Raw genomic sequence first — 24,093 nt, forward strand, 5'->3', positions numbered from 1 at the left:
TGCAAATAAGCATCACCATAATTATTATATAGATAATAATAAACTATAAAGCGATTATAAATAATGACCAGATCATTATAAATCTCATCATGTTGGGGACGTTTATTTAGGCTAATGTAAGTTAACTTTAGTTATTTTGATACGACATACCACTATATGCGATAAAAACACATTGTGCGTTCAGGATATTATACCTACTACAACTTTTGGGGTGCAAATATAATATTTTAATAGTTTTTTCAATATATGAAATAAAGGTACCGATAAATCAAGTAGGTTTTAATTACTTATGTATATATTGCTAGTAAGGCTTTGAAGAAAATTATTGCAAAACACACAAAAAATATTGCTCTTCTAGTAAAACAATCCCTATTTTTTTTTAATAATTGTTATAAAGGTAAAGTAAGTAGTCATTTTAATTTTTTCTGTAATACGAGTTTTTTTAACAGGAATTAAATATAATCCCACTTGAGTGAGTATACGATCTTTGTTTCTGTAATTACTGATGTGAATGTTTTGTGCTAAAATGGGTGGACCATGGAAAGCCATTCTCCTAGCTATGATTGCCTTATCTTTTAACAATACCAATTATTAAATAAGGCGATGGACCACTGAACATCATTTTTCTTATAAGTATAATTATTAGGCGAATTTTCAATAATTGGCCTTACGAAAAGCATGACCTTCTGAGGTCAACCCACTTTAATGGTATGTGGTTTGCAATGATTTTACTAAAACCTTATAAATTATTATTATAACCTATGGAAACAATATTAAAAGTGGCAGTTATCGCTATAGGTATTATTCTATTGACAAAAGTGTATCTATGATGTGTATAAATATCGAGGTAGAAATACTAGGGAGTAGAAACTTTAAAACACTGTTAGGAAATATTATTAATTAATAAATAGGAAAGTTTAAGAGGGTAAAGGTTTTTTATTTCATAAATATAATGAAGATATAACATTACACTATCGATCGTATGTCTAATATACGCTAGTTGGTGTTTTGAATACGAACGATTAAATTATAGGAGTAAAATACATTACCTTACCTAGTGTTCTATTCTAATACGAAAAGAGAAATAAAAAATTGTGGATTACGATAAAATATACAAATTAAAAAGAAACTGAATAGTATCTATCTCTTAACTTTGATTGTTATAATAAAATTTACAAGCATTTTTTTTTAATGAACCGTAACTAATAAATTAAGGTGATCCTATTTAAATTATAAATATGAAGACGACAGGTCTTTCGTACCTAACTTGATATTTTTTAATATAAACATATTTTTCTTGCAATTATCATGCCTTTGATTAATTTCGTGCATGTTTGTCCTTCCATATAATTGCAACAACGTCTATCAAATAGGAATAGAATAAAATAACACATCCAATGACACATAATTATTAGCATGATCTCGATTTAATTTAGTTTATTACAATAATTTTAAGTACTTTATGTAGTTTTTTAATGTAGGGATATTTGTTATCATTAAAGCAATAAAAGATTTTATTTAAACTATGCACATTATTTCGGTTTTAAATATTGATAATGTCTTCGCGGATTACAAATTATAGCCATTTATGAAACGGCTGCGTCTTCATATTCATATTGTTCATTATATTTAGGAAGGCGACTGGTGCTTTATTCTGGGCCAAGTACAAAAGATGTCATAATGCCCATACGTACATTCTGCATTATAATAACTAGATAATTATCATCTAATTATCGCAGATTAACACAGTGCAGTAGAAACCTCAACGAGTTCATCCACAATAAATAAAAGACACAATTAAAATAAAAATATACAAATAAATTGATCCCATCATACGTTCCCGTACAACTACAAAATTCAGATATTTACTAAATATTATGCTCTCAAATTTTATTTTAACTATTTACATTTTCATAAGTTATTAGGATAATAAAACTGAATTATCGAAATTTTTCGTAGTGTTTTAGGCACTATTTAGACAGCCATCAATCTTATGTCTTATACAAAGCTTTACTTAGTCTAGTCTTATAAAATGTTTACATCTACATGTCAATAGGCAGGTAGTAACAATTTAATTATTATCTATATTCTAAACAAAGTGTATACATATTCATACAATGTGTGTCATAAAATCAAATCCTAATTCTTCATATATACTTTCACCAATTTTGTATGGTAATCAAAATTCACTAAGATGTAGCGTTATTGGTTCAATTTGTAAACATAATATTTTCAGGTATGTAATCTATATAGTTCGTATAGATCGATGTAACCTTTTGAATAATATTTCGATATCACTAACAACGTTAGAAATTATCAGATGGTTTCGTTTTATAAAAGGTGGACTTATTATTGTAATAAATGCATTTGGTGTTTGCGACTTTATTCAGTTACTTGGTAATAAATTTACTTCTAAGAAAAAAACTATTTCAAATTTCTAGAAACTATATAGTTTTGTTCGAACTATGTTCTATTTCTGTAACATCACGAAATCTATGAAAAAAAGGATTTATATAACGAAATTGTCTTACTTTTGTATAGATAACTAAGCAACAGAATAACTGGTAAATTTATTTATTTTGAATAAACATTAGTAAAACCACACGAAGTTTATATAAAACAGTGTACCTATTGGTTCCTTGAATTTCAGATAAAACGTGATCAGACGTGTTATGCTCATCTAACTACACTAATGCTGATAATGTATTCAAAATATGATCTAACGAATTACCTAAAGCATCTATCAATAAAGCATTTTGTATAATCACAACAGCAAGTCCATTCCGCCGCATTTCATTCACTATCTAAACAATATCACTAGAGAACAGTCTGGCACATCCGAAACTGGGGAACAGCGAAGAAAACTACGGCTGACCTTGTCTCGCTCCGCGGCGTGGTCCTTCGGCATATCGGAAAAATCATTTCACTTTCCTCATTCACTCTAACAACTTTCGTAACTAAAAATTGTTGGCATCGTTTGATAAAGATACCAGAACCGCTCGATATCAAATAATTTAATAGAAACAAATATATTTATTGCATGGAATATTTGGAATTTATCGATCATTGAATAATCGTTTAGAGCGGTTCTAATATCGGTCAGCTAATTATTAGTAAATTCGATAGTAACTTAGTATTAATCATTCGAGAGATTTGCATCTGCTTTATAGTGAAATAATTTTACCGGCAGCCTAATTGGGGCGTAGTCGTGATAAAGGGGGGGTCAGAGGACGGGCGCCGAGTTTCGTCGAGTTCAGCACAGGAGTTCGGAGTTGGAAGGCGGTACTCAGCTAGGTAGAGGAGGCCGAGACGCGTGAGGAGCTGGGCTAGATGGCTGTGGCTGTGCTGTTGACGGCGTATGCACTGTTGTACTTTCGGGAGCCGAATGTGTCCGCGTAGCTGATTGGAGTACCGGACTTGGTGGCCAAGGATGTGATGACGATGCCATCGTTCTGAAATTAAATTGCATAGTATTGTCACATTGAAGTAATTAAAAATTCATATCTAGACACGCGGAAGCGTGTCAAGCCGAGTTTCAAGTAAACTGGCCTGCAGCACCGTGTGTATATTTACACGAACCATTTGGAGCCACTTTTGACCCCCTCATAACTCAAAAACTCTTTCACACAAACCTGTCAAATTTGGTTCATATATTGAGACTTGCGAGATAAATATGTGTTCCAAATTTCATAAACATATCTCAAACGGTTATTTAGATATTAATGTCCAAAAATCGTCATTTTTATCACTGATCAACTATAGATCAAAATTATAACCCACTTCCAGATGACCTAGGAAGTTCAAATTTGGTATGCAGATAGGTAATTAGGTGAATATAAAGGAAAAAATCTGAAACTGGTAAATTGTTATCATTTTACTACAATTTTTCACTTTAATTGATTCTATTTCAACTTATACTGGACGAATACTAAAATTCTATGAAAACGTCGATAGCCACCAATTGACATTGATCCCTGGCGAAATATCTCATCTTGTACTGGACGGAAACTAATATTGTATGAAAACTTCGATCATTACCAATTTACGTTGACCCCTTCACATCAGTGTCGATAACTAGCAAACTTCAAATATTGCATTGAGCAGTAAACACTAGTTGCTATAATTTAGATTCTGTCTAAAATATACTCGTACTTATAACTAGGAGTATAGTCGAATTTCGTATTTATTATGTTATTAACTGAGATTTGGTATTAATTATTGTTTCAATATTTAGCGCACATCGATAGTGTAAAATCATTATTTTTATAAATAATTATTAAATAATAGGCATTTCGGTATAGGGCGCCGCGGCGGCGCCGTGTGGGAGCGGTGCGATAAAACTCAATGTTTTGTTTCTCGATATCTAACCTATAAGGTTGCGATTTATGCTATGCTTATAGCTTTCTTAAATTATACTTATATGTTTGTGGTTATATTATTATTACATTATTTTAGTAAATACGTATGGTATAGACAATAGTTTAAACCAAAAATTAATAACAATTTTAGTGTATAATAGGAATGTATAGTTAACTCGAGAATAAGAACTCATTGGTAACAAATTGTTTTCTTGAGAATTCAATAGATAACAGTCAATTTGTTACATAATCGTCTTTACGAACTATAACATGTCAATACCAAGTTTCAGATATTAAATAATGTATATGTTGAAAGACACTTCCGATTATATTATATTTGCTTAACATATATATCCACAAATATATATATCTATATTTAATAAAGGGCAGGTTTACGTTGGACTCTCCAGAGTTAAAACCTTAGATGGAGTACGTCTTAACAATTTAGATCCAAGTCACGAGAGCTCTATTGTAGAGTACAACCATCTGTGGACGTTATACCGCCCCGATTTGCCCAAAAATTCCTGATACTGAATTGGCATTGCACTTGAACATTTAAAAGTTACAATAAAATATAGAAAATAACACAAAAAAAAATAGACAATTATACCCCGTAAATATACGAAAATACAGTAATTTATCAAAAATAATTTGGTATTAATTTAGTTATAAATAAGTACCTCGTATAATTTATGTACAAAAAGTAATGATATCCCATCAAAAACATAAATGTGAAATGATAGCCGAGTTTAATATTATGATATATGCCTTGATTGTTGACTTCTACGACAAAAGAGATGAGATCTAAATGGGTGCCAAGTTCAATGGTCTGTCCTGAAATGTATTTATAACAATATAAAATATCATTTCTTCTTATAACTTAGGATAATATACTGTAGATAATATACTGTAGCCTTCGTAAGTTCTAAACATGTTACTTGTCGGTTCCTATTTTAATATTAATAGTAACTAGCAATCGAAAGTAATAATTGGTATATGAGAACTGGCCAAGTTAGACCTTAGGCTACAGTATATTATCCTAAGTTATAAGAAGAAATGATATTTTATATTGTTATAAATACATTTCAGGACAGACCATTGAACTTGGCACCCATTTAGATCTCATCTCTTTTGTCGTAGAAGTCAACAATCAAGGCATATATCATAATATTAAACTCGGCTATCATTTCACATTTATGTTTTTGATGGGATAATAACTTAGAATAATAAGTTTTTTAAGTAATACAATTTCATTAGAATCTTATAATATTTATTTCTATTTTACCATACCATATACATACCATATTTTACCATACTACTACGATTTTCTTATATTTTCATCTTATTTTAATGACAAGGAGAAAGCAAAGACAATTTTTATACATATACCTTATTAATTCCTGAAAATCTCTTAGTAATGGGGGAATTACGATTTAATTTGTTTATTATATTTTTTTGACAGTATATATACCTAAACCCTGAACAGGCCGTAATTTTCGTATTAATGGCAAAAAGCCAATAATACATACATATATATATATATATATATATATATATATAGATTTGAAGTTAGGGACATATTTCTATAATAAAATATTTTGCCAAAAGTTATTGACACGAAATACATATACCAATGTACATTAAAAAGAACATTAATATTTAAAATTTACCTAGAGTAAGGAGCTATTGAGGATGAAGGCGGTGTAGGCACTGCAGCTGTGTCAGGATGAAGAAAGTTTCTTCTCTGCTCAGCGCGTTCCCAACACTGCTGTAGACACCGGGCCACTACATCTGGTAACGTATTTACTTGTTCCTAAAAAAAAAAATTAGTAATTAAAGCAAATTGCGCCACAAGACTTCACACGGAGGTACTTAATGTAAGGATCGCTCTCTTTTTGAATAAAACATACACGTTAACAACGACCCTCTTTTAAGCTAATATAATAAAAAATAGAATAGTATAGAAAATCATTTATTCAAATAAACTTAATTTAAGCACTTTTGAGTAGTGCTGTTGAATAATTTGAATTCACAAAATTTTTTCTTTCATCTACCGCACGTTCGGAAAAATGTCTCATCACAAGAAGAACGAGCAAGAAACTTGTATGTTGCTCTTTTAAATAATCCTTGTAAGTTTACATTTACAAGTCGAAACGTTTGAATACAAACTACCAACCAGCATTATTTTTTTTGGGTCAAATATAAATATATACAGGCTGGCTCATCCGTCATACTCGTGAACGAGTGCTCGTTCACGAGTATGACGGATGAGCCAGCCATCACTGCGCTCGACTATATTTTAGGGAATTCAATGACCCGGCCCACGATGCCGCCACATTTTAGTGAGCATGACTACTCATTCCACTCGACCACGTCACAGCTACTTAAAATTACTATATGATATATACAGTATTCGCATTTTACATGAGGATGCATGCGGCAATCAATACAAAAGCCGCTACGCTATCATATATCAAGAAAGCGGTATGAAAACTAAATTATAACGTTGTCCGCAAATAAACTTATTCTTCCTAGATATTGCTATCATCTATAAATTCATGTATCCTATAATAGGCTTTTTTACATAACAATTGTTTAATATAAAATTTGAATTGCCTCTCTGTCAGATTTAGTGTAGATTCTAGCAGTTTATTATAGAATCTTAGGCAGTTACCATAGAATGAATTACTAACTTTGTGTAGAGGGCATTTAGGTAAAATTAGCTTATTTTTATTGCGTAAGTTTCTACTACAGTCTTTAAGTTTCTTGAAACTATCTAAGTTTTTCCTTGTATACGTAATATTTTCATAAATGTACTGTATGAGGCAAAAACAGTCTATTTACTCTATATAATATTAATACTATACTGTTGTCTGAATTAATAAGTTCAGATAAACTAAATTACAAGTAAACCGTAGTTTCATATACAATAATTAATGTTATTTAAACTTCTGCATTGACATATATTTTATTAAAATTAAGATTTATGATAACATGATTTTAGACAAATTATTTTATACAAATTTATTAGTCTTAGATTAAATAATAGAATGTGTTTAATCATATTTTTAATAATATTCAAGTACTGTATTAATTGTATAACAGCTGTTTTCCGTGACTTCGTGATACAATCTCTTATCATGTACAAATATTTAAGATCTATTTGTTTGCAATAAGATATCAGACCGACATACTTTCACCTTTGAAATATCATTACGCATATTATATTTATTTTGTTAAATTTGTATATCTTTATTTTGTCTATAATGCAAATAAAGCATTTCATTCTCGCTCTTACTTGTAAAGATGAAAGTTTTTCTTCTAAACTAGTCAACCTCTCCTCTATGGTGTCCTGCCTCGTACTCATGTCTGACACGATCTCGTACACCGTGTTCTGGGTCTGGAATAAAATGGGGTTCTGATATCAATCGCTTTGTTGTTCATTGTTGACTGTTGATTCTAATTTAATATTATTGAATATTTTGTATATGTATGTTCTTATTTAAATCTCTGGCTATTTCGAGTAGGTTGTATATATATAGTATGTATACTGTGTATTTAATGTATTATGTACTGTTATAGTATTTTGAAAATGTAAATATTGTTGAATATTTAATTTGGATACTTTTATAAGTTCAATCTAAATAGATATTGTCATCAGCACACTATATCACACGTATAAATTTGGATTACTATTATGAAATTTTTATCTGGACATGCGCTAAGCATATGGTTATGAAATTTTGAAAAGAATGCAATAAAACATTATGTAATATATTATAAATAAAGTAGTACTTATAAATATATAGGGTAGATACTAAATCTAATTCTATAATAGCATGCTGAAATACATATGAAGATAAGTCTTCACTATCTCTAATTGTATAATCTATTCTAAGAATCATTGAGCTATTTCTCATTACATTCTTTACTTCTAATATAAAACAAAAATATTTAATTACTTAACAGTAAATATGCCATATACTAATTTGTTAATACTATAGGTTGAATTCCTAGCATGACGTGCATTCTAAGAATCTAGATGGATGTGTAGATATTAGTGTAGCATTAGCATTAAATATTATTATTTACAAAAACCAGCATACCTTTGCCATATCTGTAATAGTATTAGCATTATCCATTAATTTTCTTTGATCCATTTTTACCTTCCGTAATCTGAAACCACAATAAGAGCTCATAGAATAAAATAATTAAGTATTGAAAGCTATATTGTTTTGACTTGAAATGGAAAATTGTAGTAATAATTTTAATTTCCATAACTATGACTTGTATATACATTATAACGCGTTAGGTGTTTATGGAAAGCACTTATACTCATACTTTATTACAATTAGATCTATTAGAATATAATATTACTTACGCATAAATGGCTAATAAGAATTTTCTTTGATGTGTCCTAACACGTCCGGGATGAACCCTTTTCACTAATCTTGTATGTTTATATATTAACCACGTTTCTCGCAGTACATTAGCCGCAGCATTTTTCAGCTGAAATTATTTTATAGTTATTTTATTTATGAAAACATTTACGATTACCTATATTAATAAGCTAGTAATAAGATCTAACAAGTATAAATATAAGGTGTGAAATAGGTACTATACATACTTATTATAAATACTAAAATATGTTAAAACTTACGTTTATTACAAATTATTATTTTATTGAATATAATAAATACATTTCTAATTATTGTTTTTTATCATTAGCTGTTATCTAAATAAAATAGTTAAGACGGCCACAGTAGAATTGCGAACAACATTAGTACCACGTAGTGAATAGCGTTACAAAACATAAAAGCAAATTAATTATTTTATCAGTTTAATTTTTTTTTGCGTTATATTTTTCTGGCGATTATATCTTACCTTTACCACGACCTGTTACTCCTGTAACAGATACCTTACCTTTTTTGTGAGTTGTGTTTCCATCATGAAGTTATGGACATGTTTCTCCGCTCTAGTCAACTCTAATTTTCTCGAAGCAACGGTCACTAATAAGGCTGTACATCCCGCCCCCTGTTAATTAGATTAACAATAATTGTGATGAACCAATGTCGCTGTAATACTTACTCTTTTAGTAAGTTGTGTATCCATCATGAAGTTATGAACGTGCTTCTCGGCTCTAGTTAATTCTAATTTTCTTGAAACAACCGCGACTAATAACGCTGTGCATCCAGCTCCCTGTTAAGTGAATATCTTAATGTAAAATGCAAGCGAACGTGTAGAAGCATTCAAGAATATTCATTCCAATTGAAAGGCATTATCGAAGGCTAAAAATGAAAAGAAACTATTTTATCAGCTATGTGCTTTTTTATATTAGTTAATTATATTTATTAAATTTAAGACAATAGAAGGCAACAGAAACTATAATAGAATAACAAAATATATTTAAAAAGCAAATTCATAATTGGTATTTTTAAAATAAATAATTATCGTTTCCGTTGCCCTCAATATTAAATTTTAAAAGTAATAGAGAATATTCTTATAAAATTTTATTTAACTTCATTTTAATTATTTTGTTATTATTTATTACTTTGTGTCAAAAATGCAAACTTCTATTTTATATAACAAGAACAAATATGGAGATCTCAGCTATTTAAATTACAATTTGCATAATGTAAACAACATTGCACATTTTTATACATACTAATGTAATAATTATTATTTAATTTTCTTAAATAACTTATGATACTTCCATTTTGTGCATTTTCATATCTAATTTGTGCAAAACTTTTTCCAAACGTTTACTTCCGTTTAACATTAAGAACATCAATAACTTTATTTACTTATATCTTCCAACATTTAACACAAACACTATATTATGTGCATAAATTTATTGTACACTTTTGTATTAAAATAAACATAGGAAAAGTGAGCCATTTTAAATAAAACAAACTTATTGTGCAATTCAGTGAAATATTCAAGTGGAGAAAGAACTAGAAATAGTAAGGAGAAATGAAGCATTCCATACTACAAAATATATAATTTCTAATAGCTGGTTTTAACAGGGAAATGGACGTAACTTTACATAAAAAATCGTCGTCGAAGACCGAACTATAATCGATAGAATCCAAAAAAATTTACTGGCTGCAATTACTACACGAATAAATTATTACGGTAAAATAAATAGATATTAGATTATCCTACGTCGAAGATTTAATGTGTACATCGAGTGGTAGTTACAAAGTTGTGGAACTGTTAGAAACATGTGTACATATAAAACACTTATTGCATTTGTAAATATTTAAACATTGATAAATTTTCTTTGAATAGAATATTTTATAAACATTCATGAATACATACTAATAACTTATGACATTGAATACACCAATACTGAGTGATTAGCGCAAGGTAATTAGAAATGTGTAAAGCATCGTGTGTTGTGTGATCTGTCTGTTACATTGAAATAAGTGTTGACTGACTTTTTATCGGCTTTATGTCGATGTGACTTAAATGCAAAATCATTCCACCACAAAAGTATTGGTATGTTTTTGCTTCAAAATATTTCCGTATATAAAAAAATGTGCTGAACACGTGTCAGTCAACACAAACATAAAGTTTTTTGTAAGAAACTTACCATTATGCCGGTGCTAACAGCAATACCTCTGCCACAATATGTGTTTGGCACAATGTCACCAAAACCGACGGAGAGAAACGTAATTGCAATAAGCCACATTGCATTCAGTAGGTTAGCGTGTTCTTCATCGTGAAACCTGAATTCGTAATAAATTTCAACTATTTACTTAATGGACCTGTCTACCTTTCCGACCAGGAGAATCCTACGAAAAATTTATGTGCCTTCACAAATCCTATCTATATACTAACTATATTGTATCTGTATGCGTACGTATTTGTCGATAAAAATAAGGATATTAAAATAAAATATAAAATAAAATATATGGAAATACTAAAAAAAAAGTCGAGGATGTGTCCAATGTTGAAGAGTTTGACTTTGATTTAAATGAAGTTGTGAAATTGCTTCAAAAGACGTGAAATTACGACACATAAAATGGCTCACCTTTACCGACCTATTGCAGTGTCCTCTAGACAACGCAAGTCTAAGAGTATTAGGAACGCGAAGACGAGACGAAGTCTTGCTATGCCTAAGGGGACGACCGGCACTATAAAAAGGAATGTACGAACTTTAAACCTTAAAACCACCCAAAATATCCTACTATGTTTCATACATACCACCATACCGCAGGTGAGGGTAATGCCACGGCCGCAGTAAGTGTTGGGGACTATATCGCCGTAGCCAACACAGAGGAAGGTTATAGCTGTCAGCCACATTGAGTTTAGCAAATTGGCATGGTCTTCATCGTGGAACCTGAGAGCCAAAATGCCCGACAAGAACCACAAGATAACCGACTGTTCTACCACAATTAACATAATTGTATATAATATAATTAGTCTTCAGTTTGAATATAGAATACAGTGTATATTTAAAGTAGATTTGCGGCAATGTTTTGTAAATATGAAAAATCTCGTTATTCAATCATTTTACACCAATTTATGACTATCTACTAAATAATTTATAAAAACCTAAACATATAATTTGTAATCTCAAATATCTTGGCATGCCTATTGAATAACCACAAACATTTCTTCTACACAGATAAATGCCGTATAATAATAAAATATTTTTAAATACAACGTGCATTCTAAACACTTATCAGGGTCGAATATTAAACAATTATTATACTTTTAGCCATGCGTGATTTTATATTTGACTTTACCTTAAGTGAACAGGTTTATGATAACACAGATAATAAACATTTAAAATATAGACACGTAGAAATACAGAAGAAAGAAACACATAAAAGTGAGAAAGATAGTAGAGACATTTGCTTATCGGGAAGAGGTAACTTGTTTTGATGCATAAAATATATATATATAGAAATGTGCATTATGTGGTGCATAAATCGTATATCGACGCCGAGTTCTAAGCTATTGTAAGTGACAATTTTGAGCCATTTTGTGCGCATTTTTTTACGTGTAACATTAACTTTATATTTATGCTGAGCTTGCAATAATTCTAGATGCAATATCACATAATCTTTATACTGTGCTGAAATAGTTCTTTCTATTTGTATTTTACAAATATTTTTTTTGTATTTACAGCTAATTGCTGCCAAATCATGTGCATTTTTAAAAATAACAAAATCAGTATCACAACAAGCGTCCTCTTTGTAGACATCACATCAATTCAATAATCTACGTATAACATAAACTATACAATATAAGTTATACAGTGTCCATTGTATTTTCAAAAGCTACGGTTGCGAAAATATTCAAAGTCAAACTCTTATATTTCTTTGTGATGGATAGACCTAGCGTCACTACGTAATATCTTCATTGAATATAATTAAAAAATAAAAATAATACAAAACATAGTGAATATAAAGAAGCAAAACAAACATAATTACAATGCCACAGTACAATAAAGCGATAGCATGCCCACTTAGGCAGTACACTGGTGAGGTTTTTGAAACACGGTCAGTAATTTGAAGCGTAAATTATAGTGATGGACAAACTGAATAATGGAAGCAACACTGGTGGGAGTAGACATATAATGTGATAGAGTTTATTATGAACTTATCAAATGAGAAAGAAAACTTGCCAAAGTTAGAATGGTCCATTTGATTTTGATAGGATGAACATCTGCTTGCTATCAGTACTAAATTTATTACGCAAAGTAATTCTGATCTCTGTTTGAAACATTTTTAATGACAATACTAACCTTTCACACTGTCTTAACGTCCAGCTAGCGATTATCCATAAAGACACCATAAAAACAAGTAACACGGTGCCAGGGCAAATCGTCATGAGCGTTTTTAAGACAAATCTGTAATTAGATTTATTTGAATATTATTCTGTTGGTACCTGTATTAAATATTATAAATTTAAAACATATTAAGAACATTTTCACGAAATAGAATAGTAGTATTTTTTTAAACCTTAAATAAATAGAAAATATATACATTATACACATTAAAAATAAATAAAAATGAATGACATAATTTTAATTAAATTATTTGATATCTTTCGGTCGTTGTTGTGTTTATAGGATTCACATTCTCTGTTTCATTACTAATTTTAATAGGGTTTTCAAATATATGATTTAATTATAGTACAGATCCTTAGTTTAACAATAATCAGGTGAATATTTGCTGTTCTTTTGTACTATAAATATTTATTGATGTAAAGATTTGTAAATAATTATAATGAATATAATTCTCCATCAAAGAGTGAAAGCGAATAACAGACCATTGACAAATAATTTGATATACCTACATAATATTCCATTACAATATATCAACATTACCTAGTATTAAAATTAATTCTGTTTAAAGCTCCTATACTTCTGGAAGAAGCATCTGTAAATAGTTTACTGTGGAGTAGCATAACCCTGCATATAAGATAAAGTCGAAAGAACATCGGCAGAGAGAGCGTAACGTCGTACGGAACCTGAAATTAGAAAGAAAAAATGTGTTAGAAATTTTTTAATAAAGAATTTAAAGGATTATAAAAAAATACAAAGAGTGCAGTCAAAACACCATAGGGCACACAAAATAATAATATCTAACATTGATATTACAAATTTTGCCGTCATCTATTTAAGTGATGCCAGTAATTATTTTGTGTTTTACTTATATACTTTTTACCTATAATAAAATAACTAATTAAATACCGAAAAATTTACTAAATGTAATCGCGGATTATAATACGACTATCTACGATGGATATAAAAATAATATATTCAAACCCAAATTTCCAGATGAAAGTAATGTTTAAAAATTTAGTTTTTGTTAACTTATGGTTCATTTATTTTTATTTCATAGAACCTAGTGATCGTAGATTTAGTAGCGTAATATACCCTTATATGGATTATGGAGAGATATTCCTATGATGAACATAAGACAAATAGATTTATTATACAATGAAAATTAAAGTAAATAAAACAAAATTAATAACAATAGTACAAATAGGTACAAATAAAATAAATCTATCCGTTCAAAATAAACATTTTAAAATCAAGATAATATTATATTAATTTTTTTTTCAATATAATAATAGAATAATTTAACATTTTCAAATCAAATGAATACATATAATATTATTATGACGTAGCATTAATCACAGATAACAGACACATGTTAACTAATACACTTAATTGGACATACACAGCTTTGAATTGAATTTCAAAATAAATAACACACGTGTGCTTGCACTAATCTTATTTCCAGGGATGGCGTAATACGTGCTCTGCATTAACGATTACTTCATTTCAGTTTAGAGTTACATGAAATGTAGTTTTCTTTAGTCGATTGAATCAAGAATAATACAATTTATCTTTACTGGCGCGTTTTATTTGGAAAATGGAAATATAGCGGCTCAATTTATATGTATTTGTTTATATGATGGATGAATAACAACGTAACCATGTCCACAAGAACTAGTTGAAAATTATCGTAAATTTAGTTAGTACTATCTTGGAATTATACATAAATTATTAGAGATATCTGACATGATATGAAAAAATGTCACCCACATAAAATATACGTGTACAACATAAATTCAAGGCACATAAAATTTTGACACAGTTCCAATCGCATGCTCAAGACAAGGACTCTAACATCACTTAAAACTTTTAACACTTGAATTTATTTAATACAGACCTGAATTTGCTTATACATTGTGCCCTAAGGAGAAAATACTAAATTAAGTATCGGTTTTAAATGTAAGAAAAGATATAAATGCCATTTTAAATAAGAAGATGCAAATGATAACAAGATAGCGAGATTCGTGCAAATGCTAGAATAAAATTTATTGACAATAAAAGTGTTCATAATATTTTATGCTAAATCGAAAAAAATTAATTTTAAATGAATTAACATAAAAGACTGTATAACTTTATGAAAAGTTATAAGCAGTAATAAACAGTTGAAACTAGAGTAAGCAAATCAGTAGTTTCAGCTGTATTATACACATCTTCTTGTGATTTCAAGACAAGATCATTTCAATGTATTTTTCTTTACTTATTCATATCCATAGATATTATTAGAACCGCATAAATTTGTTAGTATTCTTGTCTTATAATAATTTATAAAGGTAATTTTTATAAATTCGCTATCTTATCTCAATCGTTTGTGTACTTTTTGTACAAATAATATTTAAATAGTTCACTATAATTCTAACATACATATAATTTAAAAATCATATAAGTATAAAGTATTACTAATATTTTAATACACTTAAACAAGCATTTTAATAAATATGAGACTATGCAATTAAACAAACTATGATAACTTTCGTTTTGTTGGTCTTGAAACTACTAAAGTATATGGAATGCCACTTACAACTTCTACCCCTATAACACCACCCTTGTTGGCTAATTTTGTGGTCCAAGTGAAGGTGTACTGCCCGGGGATAGGATGGACCGCACAGATGGCAAGTTCTAGTGCAATTTGAGCTATCCGCTGCCACGTCATTGCTATCCTCCAGTCATCCGCGCAGTTGTCTATCATAAATAACTGAAATGAAAATATATTTTATATTTAAATTTAATACGTTACGAAATAAATAATAAAAGCAACCTCTTTAGTTTTGGTACTTATTTAGACTTCTAACTAATAAAGATAATAAGGCTTATTGTAATTAGACAAATGTATTTATAAATATTTCAGTAATTGTTCTCTTTTCTGTATAATGCAAATAAAAGTATAGGCTATCTATTCTATCTACATATAATTTTTTTGTAGAGGCTTGTAGTATAGAATTATCAGGAAGTGATCGTATACTACAATTTGTCTATAGTATTAAAATTAAAGACCTCTAAGATTAATAGTCGAGGACGGTAAGTTTTCACAGTGAGTATTGCGGGTTTACCTCATTAAATGAGCCTCACTAAATTACAGAAAATTTCAATGTCCGCTTTACATATACATTTTATTTTTGCCATTGTATTTAACGTAGCTATTATATTTGACAAAGTAAAATAAAGTACAGGAGAAGTAAAGCTCCCAATAAAATTCTATACTACATCGATGAGGACATGTTAATGCTTATTAACACAGTTTCTCTTATTACAATGAGATTACATAGAGAGTATTCTATATGCACAGATCTACGGGTATTTCGATTCATTGATCCCCATGCAGTAGTACTTTTAGGGGTTATTTGATTTGATTGGTAAAATTATTCATAGTCCTGCATAAACGAAAAATTGTTATGTACCATCAGAATATCTGCTGCTACAAATTGTAATACAAACACTGTCAAGTGAAGCTTTAATATAATACGAATTTATTTTTGCACACTTACATAGTTTTCTATATATTTATTTTCAGGACAAATAACCAGTACCGTTGTAGAGATCATAAAAAGTCATCCGCACGGGTACCTACTTCATCTACCACAGTTTGATTTGTAAACTGTATAACCGTTGAAGGATGAGGTGAGGTGATAAAGTAGTAAATTTACAAGATAAGATATCTTAGTCTCCGGAAAGGCAATGCATAAGAAGTATCACGTATCCATATGTAGATACATAGCTACATTATTATTTATAGACACCGGTTACCACTTACCGTCAGGTGGACCACCTGCTTGTTTGCCATGTCTATAATAAAAGCATTCTATCTATTTTACAAAAATTCTGAGATATTATTTCAAGGTTACATTTGATAAATGTAAAATGTAATATTTATTCAATAAATATATATAATAACTATTATGGATAATTAATTAAAATGAATATTACCTGTACTTCTAAAGCATGATAAGCGACGATTAGGCCAAGTAAAATCACAGTCGACATTGATATAAGCGTCTTTAACGCCTGCGAATATATAGATGCCTAGAACACAAAAATCAAATATAATGTTACAAGTATTTAGTTATTTATATAACTTTAATAATTACAATACATGATTAAGTGTACATTTGGTAGACTTAACACTTTGCGGTGTTTTCCATCAGAAAATTGGCAGTGGAATTCATATTTATTAATATTAAATAAGAATTGTGTTATTTGAATATAAATAAATATATTATTAGAATTATTACACCCGATGAATTAATCTAGTAAATAAGCAGTGCTTCTATTGTGGAAATATTTGTTTTTTTGTAAATACTTATGTAATGAAGCAAAACATAAAACACCCAGATCAATGCAAACAACACATGAATACAAAATATTTGTATTGTGCGAGAATCGACCTTGCGACCATTGCAAATTAGGGGTGTGCGGTTAATCGCTGCACCATCGTGCCCATAAATATTTTCTATGCACATCAGTCCATATACCTTAATGCTATTTACTTAATATGCTTTATTTTACCTTGGTGTATACACCAGCACTTGAAAGTTCGTTTTCTATAACCATTATTATTATACCAAACATTCCCATTACTAAAGCGTAGTCACTTATTCGTTTTCTTTTTTCAAATAACGCCTTTCTTCTACCTAATCTGTAAAGAAATTAAAGTAATATATGAGTTTTTCAAAAATCTACCACTTCACAACATATTAATATTTAAATTGAAATATTTATCCCCCATGGTTTTAGACACCACAAAATTTCTTAATCGTTATTATCCACAGATAAGACACATTATAGATTTTACTGCTAGTTACAGTACATTTTGGCGATTAAGCTTGAATACTAATGTTTTCCAATCAATTAATTAAGATATACATTTCTTATAAAGAAATTATATATTCAGATACATACACTAATAAGCATTATTGATTACTTCCAGATTGAATGTTGGTTGAAAATATAAAGAGTATAATTGTTTGGATTTAGGCATTAATGTCAGGAACAGCTGCTTCGAATTGAAGTATTATTGTATAATAGTTTTGGATTACCCATTTATTGAGGCTATATAAGTATTTATAATATTATGTTCCTACTAATAGGAGTGGAACATTAATAAAAAAAGTAGACAAAATTACGCAGATTAATTTACAAATAGATCCTATAATTTTTTATTATAATTAGATAAATGAAATGTCTTATTTGAAATAAATAGAACAAATTTTGTCTACTTTTTTTTATTGATTTTGTTCCTATTTTGAAATAAACACGAATTAATTTACTAGACTTTTATATAATTATATAATAAGTACCTATAATATGAAGATGTAGTCTAACATCTTTACTAAATATATACTTATTATAATTAGTCGTCATATGTCGCAACCTTACACAACAATGTAATGTAAAAAGTAGATATATTTATTTATTTAAACAAAACAAACAAACAAAGAAAATGATCGTAACTATAAATCAGAGAAGTAATAGAGATATCTTGACAATAAAGTAAAATGCATTTATGATGGTTGTATCAGTCTAAAAACGAACAAAATCGATGCGACCCTGTTGCAAGTTATTTACGTTCGTTCAAGGCTGTGTTAAAACGTTTAGTCATTATTAAAAGGTCTCAAAGTCAAACATAGATGAAATTTTTAAGACTGTGAACGTAATTGAATGAAAAATATTACCAATTTATGAACTATCACATCGTAATAATAACAAAATTAAACTATTAGTTCATAAAGGTAAGGTTAAAAATAAATAAAATAAAGAGGTGAAGTTTGGGAATTTACTAATCTGATTTTTTAAAATGATTTCATGTTGAATATTTTTCCGTTTAAAACAATATAACATGATGCTAAAACTAAGAGATATTGATCTGCAATGTAATGGAATGTTAGGATATTAGTACTTATACAATATATAGTTAATTCTGATAAACTGTAAAAAGTAATTGACAAAAATAAATAAAACAGTTAATGTAACAACTACAGTGTAGTTATTGCTTCTAAACGATATAATGCATGAAAAATATTAAAAACTGGCTGTGTCGACGGTTTCACTAGCATGAAATTTATAGCCTATATGTTATTCTGATATACAAGCTATATTACTGTAAATGTAAATATATAAGCTATATTAATGTATATACTATATAACTGTATTGTTTTATCAAAATTCAAAATCTGTTCAGTAGTTTTTGCGTGATAGAGCAACAAACTTCCATTCATACTCACAAACTTCCGCGTTTATAATATTACAATTAGATGAGATTATATTTGTACATAATCTCGAAAAATAATCAACATTTTTTTTTATATTTTGCCTATAGGGACATTATCACAGTACTATGAACTATATATGGTGTACTATCTGTACCCGCGACTTCGTCCGCGTAGTATTTTATTTTCTTTATTTATCAAAAATAAAATTGTATTTAGATTTAGACAGACATTAGCCGGAACAAACAGACAGATAAAAATTGTAAAAAATGTTATTTTGGTCTATGTATCGTATTTATATATGTATGTAATAAACAACGGTTATTTCAATATTACAAACAGACGCTCCAATTTTATTTATATGTATACATTATCATTTGAAACAATAAATTTACAATTGCTTACTATCCTATCTTCAGTCTATCTATTCTATCTCAAGTTTTTTTTTATGAAATATGCACTTTAAAATTCACATAAATTTATACAAACGATGTGATTTTTGTGGTTAGTATTACGTACGTTAAAAATTAGATTTTATCAAATATATAAAAATTCAAATACTAAAATCATTTATTCGTGTAGGATATTTTAGCCGTTCATGAATGTATTTGTTTATATTATAATTTTTTAACTATCGTCAATAGGCATTACAATATAAATTACTAAACTTTTCAAAGAACACAGAAACAAATGCTATTCAACCTATCCAACATTCAGATATCGGTTGTCACCTAATTAGACAATTTTAATATTAAATTATTAAGTGGTTGATAAGAAGAATTTATATTTGTAATAACTACCTATTGATTTACCGAATATGAGTTACATTACATATGCCCACACAGCTATTAAACTGACAACTTATGTGAACGAGAACTTACCTACTTGAGTATTGTATTTACCTACCTAATTGGTGTAATTACATCTTATTTTGTACTTATGTTCCTATTACCATTTATATTCTACTCCGATTAAAGAATTATTTTAGTGTAACTTTTTTTTTCATTTTTGTGCAATGAAAACTACGAACGTGAATGCTCGTAGTAATTTACTCTGCTTGAAACATTATGATTGATTTATTTTGTCACACAAATATATATTATATATTTCACTTTTCTTGTACTACGTACTAGGTATTTTACACACTAAAATAAAATAAAAATAAAATTTTAAAAATACAAAGTTGAATAACAACATTTGTTTAAAAGAGCAACAGGCAAGTTTCTTGCGCATTCTTCATGAATGAATCTGCATTTAAAACAAGCGGTACGAATACTTTTCACAAGAGGTTTTATTAAATTTCTATGAATAAAGAGGTTTCTATTTTGTAAGTTTTGTATCATTACCATTTTACGTTAAGTCATATTTACATTTATATATTTGTGGTTACATATTTTCATAAATAGATTCAATATTATAAGTACCAATAAAAATGGCCGTCACTACTGCAAACTAACGATTTCCTATTTATAGCTCACATACTGCTCGTAAATTTTGCTTTACTATTCAATAGTTTTGAATAATATTAAAAGATACCCTCCTACTAAATTCAATAATAATTAAATACTATTATTGTATTACATGTTGTAAATATTGTAAAATAAATTAATGTTAATAATTAATTTTCATTTGGATAAATTAACCTATTTATGTTGAATGTAAATAAACTTTAATTATAATAGTTTCTGTAAGTAGAGATAATTACTGTTAAAAAAATATATATATATTAAATAATAAGAAATTATTAGCCCCTTATAAACATTACAGACTTATGTCAGAATATGGTCTTTATTAGGTATCAATATCTTTATACATATTTTATTTAGTGATATTACGTACGTATATTATAAATGACCTGTTTATTATTTATGCCATTTACAGTTATTTATAATAATTAGGTTACTGAACATATTCAAATGTTTTAAGCAGTTTTTGGAAGAAAATATAGATATAAGAACACTGTTGATGTGATGTATCTAATCGATAATTAAGGTCTAAACCGTAAAAGATGTATGTATAGTTTAAGTTTGTTATTTATTAGTATTACCTTTATTATATTATTAAGTATTCACTGATATGTTAACAAAGCCGAACAATTTGGAATCTAACTCACACAACAGTAACTCCAAAAAAATGGATAGACATTAATTTCTTTATAAGACGGTTATAAAAGTAATTGAACTACAAAATTGTGTTCTATCTACACTAAACATACATATACTTATCATTTATGAGACGACTTGTCAATAAGTATGGTTTCATTTTTTATTTACAATTAGAATCATATTATAAATGACATTAACAGTTTTTGATTCACAAATTTGTGATGGACCCTTTTGGAAACCTAATTGTTCAAACAAAAGCTTACACTACAAACTTATACTGTATAATATTATTGATGTCTAGACTACTCCGAAAATATATTTAATATCTTACAATGCTTAGAGAAGCATTGTAATAGGAAAATTGTATTGGATGAGTCTGCATTTATGAATTCTGATCTCGAAGGAATAAACTCATCGACTTTTGGCAAAGGATTGGTCTCAGCTTTATTACACAGTATATTGGTTTTATATAACCCACGAGACTTAATGAAAGTGGCGGTTGAGCTATCAATAAAACAATTAACTTGATCGCAATGAACGATGCGATGAACTCATTTGTTATAACAAAAAATATATATAACATTATGAAACACTTTGGATGTAGGCATTTATGTAAATAAAAAACGTATTAATAATATATATAAAAGGAAAAAAAATAAGTGTAAATAAATAATAAAAAAAATGTATTTATAGTAATGCAAATGACGTATATCTTTACGGTATTTTCAAAGAAATAATTTTAATTATAGCTAGTTACTTATATAATTATAGATCTGTATTCCACAACTATATGATTTATATAGTAGGAAACAATTAGAACAAAACATTTCAAATATTACAGCATAAACTTTGCAATCGAGAAAAATGGTCTTCAGAAAGATACTCTTGAAGGTTTTGTGTAATTTAGTCTCAATGATTATGTGTGTAAAAGTAAAAAAAACATCCATTCACACCCTCACTTTTGTAACATCAGTAGGTTGAATGTGAGAAACCATAATCAAACATACTATAACAAAAAACATACCGTAACTTTTCTCTATTCTCCAATAATATAATGAAGATATCTGATATAACTATTGATACAATACAGATGTAATAAAAATATCATTCAATGTTCTCGGCGAGAGAAAAACATTTTGCAATGAAATCAAAAGAAAATTCGCATCGAATCGGTATCCAATAACAAAAATACTTAAGACACGTGATATGTTTACGTAGTGTCTATATTTTCAACCTTCTTCAAAATTAAGAAGATTCTGAATTCAATTATATAATATTTTGACTAACGACTAGCTCATGCTTCGCACGGAATAAGATATTTTCCTGCGGTAAAAGGAGCTATTCTTACTAACATACATAAAAAAATCTAAAATGTATTTGTTTTAGATTCTAAAAAAACTATCCTTTACTATAATTTAACTGCCTACTCATATTTTTATAGTAAAGACCAGAATTGTCATATTTTTCTTGGATTTTCCGGACTTAGAAAGATCAAAGGCATGTAATAATGAACACAGACTAGGATTTTGTTCCCGTCAAGTGATCGGCTAGTAACGTTACGCACGTTATCTCTGTTGTCTGTTACCTTGAAATTTCTAAATTTAATATTAGCTTATAAGATGTGTTTATTTTCTGTAGAGTTTATAGAGGAAGTTATGAACATTTACTTAGTAATGTAAAGAAACAAGTTATACTTTACAATGTAATATTTTCTACTTACTGCTAAAAGAAAGATACACTAATCGTTTAATTTTATTCTAATTGTAATTTTTAGGACATTATTGATATGGGATATGGCAATAAACTCTATTAAAAAATATTAAACAAAATATTTTTTAAATCAATAGAGTTTATTGCCATATTAGTCCCATATCAATATAGTCATGGTCAGTTTATATGATGGCTGGCTTATCCGTCATACTCGTGAATGAGTGCTGCTTGTAGGGATTGGTCTGTTGTAATCACTACGACTGATTTTCTCTTCTTTAGTTGCTCAATCAGTTGTTTGTATATTTAATATTTTCTCTATTTGAGTATTTAATTGAATTAGTGCCAATTGGTAGTTTGTATTCACACTGCAACTTAAAAATGTAAAGTGACAATAAAATTATTTAAAAGAGCTACACGCAAGATTCTTGCTGGTTCTTTTTGTAGAGACAGACTAGACAGCTCTAGACAGCTTTCCGAATGAGCAGTAAATTAAAAAATATGTGATGACTATTCAAAAGTGCTTCAACGTAAGTTTATTTGAATAAACGATTTTCTATTTATTCTATTCTATTCTTTTACTTTTCTATTTACCTTTGGCCATAGAGAAACCAATAATTGTAATGTAAATTATATCATTTATCTATCTACAAACATTCACGCAAGATACTTTAAACTTTAATTTTGGGTTCACAGAGAGTACCAAGTGTCAATGGCTTATCTACAGGTTAAATATTCATATTTTTAGAAAAAATACTTAACTTTTACATTTTTTGGCACAAACATCAACCAATAAAGCTGTAATCGGCTTACGGTTTAATGTTTAAACTGATTTGCTCTTCATATAAAATAGCCACGTTCCA

At 28.5% G+C, this 24,093-nt stretch overlaps 1 protein-coding gene across 5 annotated transcripts in view; it reads right to left on the reverse strand.

Moving 5' to 3' along the window:
- Positions 1–1,216: 1,216 nt before the first annotated feature.
- LOC131853563 (small conductance calcium-activated potassium channel protein) overlaps positions 1,217–24,093 on the reverse strand; it is a 188,505-nt gene continuing 165,628 nt past the window's right edge. For 2 of the 5 annotated variants that reach the window (XM_059204488.1, XM_059204523.1), the window contains 12 exons: positions 17,719–17,848; positions 17,140–17,235; positions 15,737–15,910; positions 13,702–13,844; positions 13,117–13,221; positions 10,954–11,089; positions 9,282–9,392; positions 8,740–8,867; positions 8,465–8,534; positions 7,657–7,776; positions 6,029–6,171; positions 1,217–3,452 (listed from right to left, as the gene is read on the reverse strand). In XM_059204488.1, coding sequence (XP_059060471.1) covers positions 3,287–3,452; positions 6,029–6,171; positions 7,657–7,776; positions 8,465–8,534; positions 8,740–8,867; positions 9,282–9,392; positions 10,954–11,089; positions 13,117–13,221; positions 13,702–13,844; positions 15,737–15,910; positions 17,140–17,235; positions 17,719–17,848 — 1,522 coding nt within the window. In that variant the 3' untranslated portion in view covers positions 1,217–3,286. Of the gene's footprint in view, positions 3,453–6,028; positions 6,172–7,656; positions 7,777–8,464; positions 8,535–8,739; positions 8,868–9,281; positions 9,393–9,446; positions 9,558–10,953; positions 11,090–13,116; positions 13,222–13,701; positions 13,845–15,736; positions 15,911–17,139; positions 17,236–17,718; positions 17,849–24,093 lie in introns of all 5 variants that reach the window. The other 3 variants (XM_059204513.1, XM_059204505.1, XM_059204496.1) reach the window with 3 other exon arrangements.

This window comes from Achroia grisella, unplaced genomic scaffold, assembly GCF_030625045.1.
Source record: "Achroia grisella isolate CSIRO2021 unplaced genomic scaffold, CSIRO_AGI_Agris_v1 utg1186, whole genome shotgun sequence".
In the NCBI taxonomy this organism is placed as follows: Eukaryota; Metazoa; Arthropoda; class Insecta; order Lepidoptera; family Pyralidae; genus Achroia; species Achroia grisella.